The sequence below is a fragment of the Tigriopus californicus genome, chromosome 1 (assembly GCF_007210705.1).
Source record: "Tigriopus californicus strain San Diego chromosome 1, Tcal_SD_v2.1, whole genome shotgun sequence".
Classification (NCBI taxonomy): domain Eukaryota; kingdom Metazoa; phylum Arthropoda; class Copepoda; order Harpacticoida; family Harpacticidae; genus Tigriopus; species Tigriopus californicus.
Window position 1 is genome coordinate 5,623,240 of NC_081440.1, and position 11,152 is coordinate 5,634,391.

The following is an 11,152-nucleotide window of genomic DNA, read 5'->3' on the forward strand; positions in this document are numbered from 1 at the left end:
CAATCGACCATTTAATTGGCAGTCACATTACAACGTATGTACTCGTTTAGAATTGTTAAGCCTATGTCAACCCTTTGCTTCCGATACATTTTGAGATGTGTGCAGTCAGATAGGGTCCGGAGATTTTCATGTAAAACGAAGAGCTAACTGGTGTGATTATAAATCTGGGCACGATCACTTTTGCTGATATTACTTTCATCGGCGTCGTTTAATGAAGACTCTTCAAGATTCAACCTTGCCCGAGATAAATGCAAATTCATCCCATGGTACAGACAGCACCACCACCAGCAACAACAACTCACTATCTAGTATGAACGTACGTGCCTAGTAATGAACCCTTATCTTCGTACATCTTGGCTCCTGCGAAACTGCGAAAAATATGAATATGGCTTTGGTATCATTCACGGTGAATGAGGGGTTGGACGTTCTGCTCATCATGGTTTTCTCTTACTTTCAACCTTGGCGGGGAAAAAAGGAATCCCTCAAACCACTGGCATCATCCACTTGATTTCTGGGTGGTGAGGGGGTCGAGACTCAACTCAAGAGTTGTTCCCGGGGATAATGCTGCTTCTTGTCGGGTTGAATGGTTGGAAAATGGAGGAAATTACCACCACTAATGTATACCAACTAAAATAGTTGAGGGCGGCTAGAATTGTAGGGATCGTTATAGCTGTGCACGTGTGTCCGATTTTCATGAGAGGGATTTTTAATTGCTTCCACCGACTACTATAATCAACAGCAACAATCATCTGCGCTAGAAAACAAAATGGTGTTTGGACAAACAATCTTGCATCTAAATCATTTCTGTGTATCAAGTAAGCACCCGCACTGTTCTAGATTGCGGTGTTATTGCTCCACTGGTATGTAAAGCAGAACGTTCAGTCCATACATCATTTATGTACGTACGTAAGCATCAACTCGAATCCTTGAACATCCACCGGCTGGCTCCTTTGCCGATGACCCACACCTGCCAATGTGTGAAGGTTGCTTCTAAATGAAAAACACGGGTTTCTTTTGGGTCAATTACCGAATCAATTGTCTCGCACTTGAACTTGAAACAACGAATAGATTCCTAATCCGGGGAATGACGAACATCCTGGAAGTCACAAGGACTATTTTCAAAATGAATTGACGTGATCTTCCTTCCCAAAGAAAAATCTCCTCATGGTTCTCATTGGACTTGTGTTAAAAAAAGCTATCTGTCTCAGAACTTACTGAAGTCATCTCCTGCCGAACATTAAAAAGATAATTGGGCTGCATTGGAAATAGCCGGATTCGAGTACTAGTTATGGCATTTTTGTTAAAATATTGAAACGAAATCCTCAGGCAGAATGAAAAAAAAATCTACTTTGATTGTGAACTCCCAAAGGCTCTCTTTCATGTGGTGCAATTTGACAAAATTGAAACGAATATGAAGCACCTTAAGTTTCTAACCCAACTTTCCTAAGTCATTCTTTTTGACATGGCACATGTTGAGTTTCTCATCCGTCAATTTAATCAGAACGTGCTTCGCAGGATACACAGTACCCTCGAAACCAACACCCCCCCTCTACTTCTTCACCGTCAACCACGACGTAACCATCCAAGCAAAAGCCACCAGGCAGTCACCACGAGTGTTCTGTAGACATCGCTCCATCTAAGAATAACAGAATGCTCCGAAAAGAGACCTACGTGCTGAATAGGGAATACGGAGTGCGGTATCGGTCGATTGAGAGATGCTCGTGCCGCTAAAAAAAGGCTGGTGTGGGAGTGCTTAGTACATACACACTTGGTATATACGCACAAGAAAAGGGGGGGGGGGATTTTGTGCGGGGAAAATGTCTATTTAATCTTTGACGTACAGGGATGGTAATTCAGTCACGCATTGGATCTTAAAGTGTTCACTCCGGAGCTCTCCAGTAGTATTTCTTTTATTGGGCTTAACATTTATGGACAGTGTTTTTGAATTAAAACAAAAGGTTTACAAGATTCATCAGTGACTGTTGAGCAACTCCAGAAACAATGAATAAAATGATCTGGGTAAGTGTTGGATTCAATTCGTCGAAACATGTGGTCAAGTGGGCAATGTTAGGTTTGCCAAATATTGTAAAAAGGGATTACGAGATTTATGGGAGGGAGAGGACGGGCTCGTTTCGAATTAATTGAAACCAGGATGACGCCAATCTCAAGGTTCATCCTATCCTAGACCAAAGAGATGGGAAATGGCAGAATAATTAGGGCTTTGAGTCGATTTCAATTTGTCAATCTGACATGCTTATCTACGTACCAGGTTAGTACTTGGCCCTGGCTAAGCTGTTGAAGAGACGAGAAACATCCCTTACATCCACATTGAAACAAAAGCAAATGATGAGGATGGCAACGATCGTCATTGCTTTGATTATTTGGAGACCTTGAAAGATCTTGTGGACCTTGCTTGACTTATATCAATCCAAATAAATGAATTTTCTTCTCACCTCAGGATGTATATACGGTGGCGCATCAACTTTTATATGGGTGTCGCCGACGCCTATTTCAGATTCTTTGGAGGTGATCTTGGGTGTGATTGATAAAAAAAAATACTAGCTTCACTTAGTCTAAATGGAACCCATTGCTCATTTTCTGATGGGCTGTTGCCCACTTAGAAATCCCACCTGACGTCTTCTGAACAAGGACGAATTGGGTGTCGAACCTATTTTGCAACCGTTCAAATCTCCCGCTCAATCTTGTCATTGACTAATGAATCAGTGTTTCCACTTCCCTTTCCAGCAATCTTTCGCAATTTCTTGTGTGGTTCTGATTTGCACTGCCGAGGCCCGTCAAGTGCCCAACTGGGTAAGTGCGGCCCTCAACAGATTCAAGCGGCAAGATGCGGCAGTGGATTTGCATAATTCCGAGTTCTGCGTGGATGTCTCCACTTATGGAGAGGTGATCTTTGAGCCGCAGAATCGAAACAAGTGCGACTCTGAATTTGTCAAAAAGTGCGAAACCAAATCCGAACGGGTGAGCAATGTTTCTAAAAAAATAAAGATACCAATGTCTTATAACGCGTTGCACCGGAAGCACCTTTCTGGAGTTGGTTAGGAATGGGAATTTAAGTTGTTGGAATTTACTTCCTCTTACTTTTGCCATACCAATTGCATCTCAACAATCTCCTAGTTGCATATGGCACGGTAAAACCACCAAACAACACCTTTGTTGGTCGAAATGGGAGCATTTTTCGAGACTTGGTGCAACTCTGCTGACTTACCCATGAATTTATCATCTTCGTTCATTCGCATTGTTTCAGTAGTGTGTTGGTCATAAACAAGAGAAGTGCTCTCGCATTAGAACGCTAATGCACACCATATGACGACAGGGACAATTATAACGCGGCTTGTGGGCATTTTTTCAGGATGTACGAATCTTGATCGCGTTCATTTGATCGCAGTGGTACATATTATTGTGTCTCTAGTAATATAAAACTAACCGGAAAGGATCAAGCAAAGTCAACCAGCCCGATGTGATGTGCTTTTCTCTAAATTGTTAAACCCACCCGTGTCCAAAGCTTAGTAGGAGATAACATATTTCCATCTGCATGCTTCATTGCCCCAACTAACCACTACATCAACTGTAAATATCCACACTTTTCCGAGACTTGAACCCCCTCTGGAGATTTTGTGTTGGCTTCGGACACATCCCAGATATTCGAAGCATGCCAAACTCCTGTCATCGAAACGCTTATGAGTTTATCATGATATTGTGACAAAGTGATAAACACGGCCCTAATGAAACTGTCACTAGATGACAATCTGACGGTGTCATCATTTTAAAAAATGGACAGGTACATCCACTTCCTTATGGACACTTTTCAATCAATGATCCCTGGAAAGTATCAAAATTGCGTCTCTGTACAATTTTATTCGATCAATAACGGATAGCTCCATTTTCGAAGATCATGTGACAAATTGATTTTGAGTAATGATGATATGCCATCAATCATCTGGAATCCAATCCGGTTACCTAAATGACTGATTTATATAATGTTGATGTGAATAGAAAAAAATTGGTCCCTCAAAAACACAAGGGCTCTGCTCTCACGCAAACCCTTTAGTTTTACGAAAATGACGGATGCCTCATGGATTTAGCATGAACAAAAAACGCGGGTTTGCCACAATGGGAATTAAGTGACATTTGGCTTTTTAGAGTCGGACTTGGATTTGATTTCGTGTGCTATGTCACAGCATTATTTTTTCTTAGAGTGCTTGGTTCTGGAGAATGGAGAATTAAGCGTAAAATACGATTTCCTCTCATTCCTTTTCATTATCAATCTAGTATTCATGTATGGCAAGCCGACATTGAAAAGCGTAGGTCTTCCATCTGCTGGTTACTAGGGCCGGCCAAAGCTTGCATCCTGCAAATAGTGCAAGTTTTACAAAAAAAACTTGCACATCCGAGATTTTTCAGCAAATCTATTGCATCTGCAAATTTTTCAATTTTACCAACAGTATTTGACCTTTTTCTGCAATTCATAATGTAATTTCAGCCATTTCAGCAAAAAAAAACTATATTTGTGAAAAATTACGATAATTTTCATGAATTCTGGTCATTTTAGGGAAAAATGTGAAATTGTATTACTATTTTTTTTCAAAACTTTTTGAAAAAAAAGTAATAGATTGCAGAGTAATAACCAACCGTCTGCTTGTGCATTCCATCCATCTTGAATAGCTCCTTTATCATTGCAATTTTTTGAGATATTCTATTTCAAATGTTGGAACTCAGTTTTGTTTGAGTAATGAACTTCTCCTTTAAGAATCAGGCTCATCTTGTCGTGGGTTCATGATATATGTGATAAATGGTCATGAGGTGCAAGGTCAATTTGGGAAGAATTGACATACTATTACTTTCAAGAAACTTGAAAAGCTTAATTTTCTTGACAAAATTGTTCTGCAATGCATTTGCTACGCTCTGACATTTTTGATTTTCTGCTAACGAACTGAGATTTATCTTTTTCACGAATTATCAAGGATGTGCAAAATGCTAATCAGTCTAGAAGGCATGGACAAGGCAAGAAACTGCCCCCTAGAAATAGCAGGTTCAAATCCCAGTGCTGGAAGACATTATGAAACAATATTCCTTTTCATCTACGAGGTGCTTGATAGGAAAGGCAAAAACAAACCTTACACTCCTCCAGAACGTGTTGGTGCCTATGTTTGGTGGAAAGTTTATTTGCAAGCTTTTATTCAAATTAGGTTGACTTTTTATGCTAATTTGTTGTCAATAAAGACCATGTTTATCTGCAAATTTTGGCCCTACTGATTACAAATTAAGCATTCGAAAGATTCTTGTTGTCTAATTAGACGTTTGATGCTGGAATTATGGCAAAAAGAAATAAGAAACATGAGTAATTTTCACGTGGTTGCCAGCTTTGTAAATTGTCTAAGCTGCGGTGGAATCCACATATTCATTCAATTGGTTACCCTTTCTATCCTATAGGTTTGTGACGAGGTGACCGAGATCCAATGTGAAATTGTTCCCTACACCGAATGTCAGATGACCATGGAGGCCACACCTTACAAGAGCTACGAAATGGTGCCCAAGACATACACCAAGAAGGTGTGTTCTGAAGGCATGGACACGGTCCAACACACCAAGATGATGCCCGAATGTCGGAATGTGACCAAACAGAACTGCATCACCAAATGGGAAACCGACGAGGAGGGCAATCAAGTGAGTTCACACTCGACTACGTGTGTATTATCGCTAACTAGATAGTTCAGATATCTGGGATAAAGTCGAACTTGACGGAGACTGAGTAATGGGAATCCTTGGTTCAAGACATGCTGATTTGCAAAGATGCGGCTCCGTCCATGTGTAAAATCGTCGATTATTCGCAAGCAACCGACAAAGGTGTCAATCTTCGAAATGTGTTTGTTTATTTGCCAGTACAACTTCAGGAGGGCTCGGTCGGTAGTTTTAGTTAGCTCCGGTACATATGTCTCCGTGAGACTTTTTCATTGACGATTTCTTCCGCATCTCGTTCCAATACTCATTATCAGTCCTATCTTGATCAGATCTCTGCCATTAGTACTCGTTTTACCATTTCCCCGGTCCATAACTTGTTATTTCTAAAAGTACGACCCAACTCGGGATTGTCATTTCGTCCTGTATGTACAATCAATACGTGCAGTGAGGCAGGTTTGAGCTCATAATAACACATTCTTCACATGAACGGAAGGATCCAACTGAATGGCGAAGGGTTCGTTGGTTTTGAAGATTTTCCTGGACTTGTTTGTTGTCACGTGAATCACGATCAAATGGAATCAGTGCCTGGGAAAACAAAAAGCTGGGTCGTGACCCAAGTAACAAGATGAATTCTCCGCCAAGGTCGGTCGGGCTCTATTGCGGTTTGCTTGTGACAAGATACGGACTGACAAGATGACCTGGTCATGATCTTAACCTTGCTTCAAATCGTCGCCCATGTCACTCGGGATGATCAATGTGCTCCTATGCATGTTGGAGAGAAGAATTGCAAATTCACTTGTGTGTCTCCTCTCACCAGTCTATTTACTAAGCAAGGATAAGTGCCGTCAATTTCAAGGACATTTCGGGGCAATGCATTGTTTCATGGAAAGAGATCTATAATGTCCATATTCGTCGTCCCTTTGGCCTTACGCTTCCATCCATTAGGTTCACAGTCAAGGGCATGTCTTGTTTTATTAACTGATTGATCTCAGACAGGGTTTCTGTATTCGTTTTCTTGGGGTCTCTAGAATCTTCAAATAGCCACGTAATATGTGGTGGTTTTCCTACCATTGTGGTCGCGGGTTCTGTTAACAGATTTGCCTCCAGAGAGTCAGGGACTCATCGGAAACAAGTGAGTGGGGAAATTTCCTGTGTGAGGATGGAATGCAATATTCCGCTCCGATCTGCGTGTACTTTTTCTTCCTCTGATATGTCGAGTTCAACCAGATTACAGCCCGAATAATACTAATACCGATCATTGTAGGAGCTGATGAGAATTGATTTGAGATCTTCTTGGCCGTCTTGGTCGTCTTGAGAATCGAGATGGTGTTTGATTTGAACTGAGCCAACACCAAAAGTATGAATGACTTCCCTTATGTTTGCGAGGGCCATTAATCCTTGTCAAGAAATATCCGCTAGGGACAAGGTACTTCCCTCATTAAGACTGCTGCCTACCCATGATTAACCCATTCAAGTCCCGACGTTCACTAGAACGGGGTTGACCTTTGTGCGAAGGCCAAAACGGTGATTTCGTTGATCTAAGCGTGAGTGGTGAAGGTGAAATGGAACCTTTTGAATCAATCATAAAACAGAAATCTTGGCGCTCACTCGGTCATGTCAGGATGTCGTGGGGATCCATGTAGGGTGTTGTTTGCACAACTCACGGGTAATGGGGAAGAAAGAACGAGAAAAGCATTGCCAAATCAAGATGTTCTTACTATTCCATTCATGATGAAGCACGTACTTGGCCAGCGAGTGAGTGAACATGAATTAGTTCCGAGGAACATGAACAAGAGACACAAATTAACATAGCACACTCACACACACCCATCAAAGTGTTGATCTTCTATGTAAAGTGAAAGAAAATTAATCCCAAGGTCGGCTTTTCGGCTTCTTTGGGAGCGGAAATGATTGCTTAGGCAAAGTGTGAATTAATCTGGGCTTCCCGGAGTTTTCGTCCATGTTTGGTGGTCTTCTAGGGAACGTGCATCTCATTCATAGAAAATGCAAATATATTGTAAGACATCAGCAATAATTGGACATGTACCTGAAGCTTTGACTAATCCCGACAAATTTCGCTTGATTTATTCAGGTTTGGGCCGGAAATGAGGCCTGTGAGCCGGTTACGTGGAGGGAATGCAAATTGGTCCCTCGCCAAGTGGACTTCAAGGTGCCCAAAATTAATTGCGAGGATGCTGAAGAAATCCCCTACACGGATTGCGAGGATGCCGAGAAGTCTCAAATGACCACCAAGATGGTATGCGAAGTCAAGCACACGAGCAGCTGCAAACCCGTGCCCTCGACCAAGTGTCAAACCATCGAGTTCCAAGAGTGCTCCGAGGAGGCTGTCGAGACTTGTGAAGACCAGGAGATTATGGTCCCGAGTCAGGAGAAGGAACACAAGAAGAAGTGCTTGCTCCCTGATGATGGGATTAATGGTGTCGGTCCCGCTCCACGACAGGCCAAAGTATTGAAAAATGTCGAAGCCCGTGGGAAGCAAAAGGTTCAATTGCAACAGCTCCCCCTCCAACAACGGGTTGACGAACCAACGGCTATCGATCAGGGATCGCCCCAAGTATTGCCCCTGGATCGTTTGGCGTCGGCGGCTTCTACGACAAGACAATCCCGCGCTTTCTCGTCAAGGTTGGGACGTCCAGCTCAACAAACGCGATTTATCCCGCAACAAATCGTGGACAAAAGAAGGATTCAAGGGCAGTTTATCAATTAGACGAGGTTCTCATCTTGTATAAGCCCCCCTCATGTGCAGTCCTACAGTATAGCCACCTACCTATCAGTCAACAGCATCATTATCATAATAATCCCCGCCTCCCTAGTCGAGCAATTTTTAGTTTGCTTCCTTTCGTTTCAAAGTGTATACACCAAGTCCTTGTTCTGTTTTCAAACAATATTTATTGAAAAACAATATCATTTATGATGAACAAATCAACCAGAATATATTGTTCCAAACAAACGACGGAATGGATCGATCTAAACGCGCGTTAAGCACAAAAGAAAAAAAATAGTATTTTGATTTGAAATCAAGAATCACATCATGGCAGTCGAAGTAGTGTAGCATAAGTTAATGTGTAATACAAAATACAAAAGCAGATTGGTTGGGATTGTTAGTTTTTGAGCAAATACAAACTACACATATGTCGCTATAACATATGTTGATTATGTTAGCTAGTAATCGATGCATCCAGCATCGTCATGTTCTTGAAATGACTTCGAGTCGAAGAACATTTTCTTACAAACATCACAATTGGTCAATTGTAATTGAACCACTTCATTATTGGCGATGCATTGGGCTTCAACGGAGTCCTCGCGAATCACCTCATCAATATCGGACAGAATGTCATCGTGTTGGGGATCAATTGCTTGGTTGCCAGTCGGTGTTGGGGTCAGTTCAGGTACCGGTTGAAGGCTAAGGATCTTGGTTTCGATTTCCAGCTCCTTGATAAGGCTGTCCATGAGGTCAAACAAGCTAATGTCACAGGCTACCGCGCAAGCAAACAAATTTTGGCACTTCTTCTGCTTCACTCTCTGTGTTCCATCCTTAACTCGGCCTTTGTAGGCCTCACTGATCTGTCCTGGATACACCTCGCAATTGGAGGAGCGATTGTTTTTGAATTCGTCAATCGTCTCGCCAGTTTTACTAACGATCAGATTGATCGAATATTGGATGGCCTCCTTTGTGATCCCCTGTTTCTTGGCGGCATCTTCAACGGTCACGCCATCTTGGAAGTCCCATATCGCATACTTCAAGGCACGCTTGTAGTGTTTGAGTTTGAGGATGGCACGCCCATACCGCAGCATTCTCTGCTCCCCAATGGAGACAGATCCGGTGGATGTGGACGGTGACGAGGTTGACGAGGATGTAGAGAGTGGCGGTGTGGGTGGGATGCTATTCAGTGAAATGGGTAAGGCCGCACTACTGATGGGTTCCGATGGCAATGAGATAGAAGTGAGTACGGAAGGCTTGATATTGACTAGTTGGACGGGATTGGGAAGACTAAAGTCACTTTGTACTAGAACGGGGGAATCTGAGAGCACCATGTGTCCCGCCGACGTCTCAAACGGTTGCAACGAGACCATGGACAGGTCGTTGGACGAGCCGGAGATGTCCAAGAGCTGAGGAGTGGGAGGCTGAGGCTGAAACATGGGTGACAAATTCGGCTCGTACGTGGATGACGATTCGTTGGATGTCGTGGATTGAGAGCGCTCCAACCGTTGTCGTTTGAGCATCTCCAGCTTGTTTCTGGCCATGGCATTCTTGAGGATGTCTTGGTAGGAGATCTGGAATTGGGACGATGCCTTGGCAATGTGCGACTTGATGGCCTCCAAGCGCAATTGGAGCTCACTTTTTTCGTCATCGGAAATCACATCCTTGACCACGTGTAACTCGTCGTCAGGTTTGTTGCCCAACAGAGTATGTCTGAGGGCGTGGAACCCCTTCTTGCCGGCGGTGACCCGGATCAACTGTGTGATGGCATCCAAGGCCAGATCCAGGGATCCGAAGTCCGCCATCCCCGCTATGTTCATGACGCATCAAGTCGGTGTCTGCTTCATGTCCTCATGACCTACCCCTACCATGCACGGGAATTGTCAGTGAACTCGGTCAGAGAGGGTAGTGCACCAATAAATCCCTCATACTTTGCGTCATGGCGTAATATTGATCTTTACAATTGCCACGGATGGTTAGATGTTGACGTGACACATATGCAGGCCTTCTTGGCCTGGTTCGTTACACCTGCTATTCCTTCTCATCAACCAAACAAGCCCAACCACAAGACCAGGCTAATATATGCTACGCTCCATGTAACCATCCCGACCGTCACGACCAAGGCGTTTGTCTACCTGGTCATCAAAGGAGTTTGTACCTGTCATTTTCATCCTCAGGGCAAAAAAGTAACCATCTTTGGAGCCGAAACGTACTCACACTTTTCACACAACCTCTGTTTGCCAAAAGAGCCAGCAACGGTGGTGGTGGAAAAATGGTTTCTAACGGACGGTAACGAAAGGAAGGATTTATATGCAATATTAGTTTCGCGACGCGATTTCTGCGAAATCGTTATCAACTCTGAAAGGAGACCTGCGGAGAATGACATGGATAATTTTGCATTGACCGGATTTTGGAGATGCTTTTTTAGATTAATAATTGATCAACTGTCATTGGGAAAACCATAAGTTTGAGCGAAACACTCCATACTACTTTGTTATGGTTCAGTCAATTTTCTCGTCCAAGTGGTAGCACGTGGATTACTGACAAAAAGTGGTGACATGCGCTTTAAAACAGTCTGAAAGATTAATTGAAAAACCTATAGAATGGGTATTAATACATTTGGATGTCCTTCCGAACGAGCTCTTTGAAACATCTCTTTAATCAATTTTGACGATATGTCGCACAAAAACTAGGCAAATGCTGTTTGCAACGTGCCTCTTGTCATTATTC

General features: G+C 42.8%; 2 protein-coding genes across 3 annotated transcripts; one reads left to right on the top strand and one right to left on the bottom strand.

Moving 5' to 3' along the window:
* Positions 1-1,876: 1,876 nt before the first annotated feature.
* On the top strand, positions 1,877-8,672 carry LOC131883727 (uncharacterized). 2 transcript variants are annotated; one of them, XM_059231273.1, is made up of 4 exons: positions 1,877-2,019; positions 2,746-2,979; positions 5,452-5,685; positions 7,793-8,672. In XM_059231273.1, exons 1-4 carry the CDS (start codon positions 2,002-2,004, stop codon positions 8,426-8,428), a joined length of 1,122 nt encoding a protein of 373 aa, XP_059087256.1. In that variant the 5' UTR covers positions 1,877-2,001; the 3' UTR covers positions 8,429-8,672. The 2 variants fall into 2 exon arrangements, with proteins under 2 accessions (XP_059087256.1, XP_059087248.1); XM_059231265.1 differs by lacking the exon at positions 1,877-2,019 and having other exon boundaries at positions 2,702-2,979.
* LOC131883719 (uncharacterized) lies at positions 8,592-10,551 on the bottom strand. The gene is made up of 2 exons (XM_059231253.1): positions 10,533-10,551; positions 8,592-10,377 (listed from the first exon to the last, which is right to left on the bottom strand). The coding sequence occupies exon 2, from the start codon at positions 10,240-10,242 to the stop codon at positions 8,884-8,886; it is 1,359 nt and encodes a 452-aa protein (XP_059087236.1). The 5' UTR covers positions 10,243-10,377; positions 10,533-10,551; the 3' UTR covers positions 8,592-8,883.
* Between the last annotated feature and the right edge of the window lie 601 nt (positions 10,552-11,152).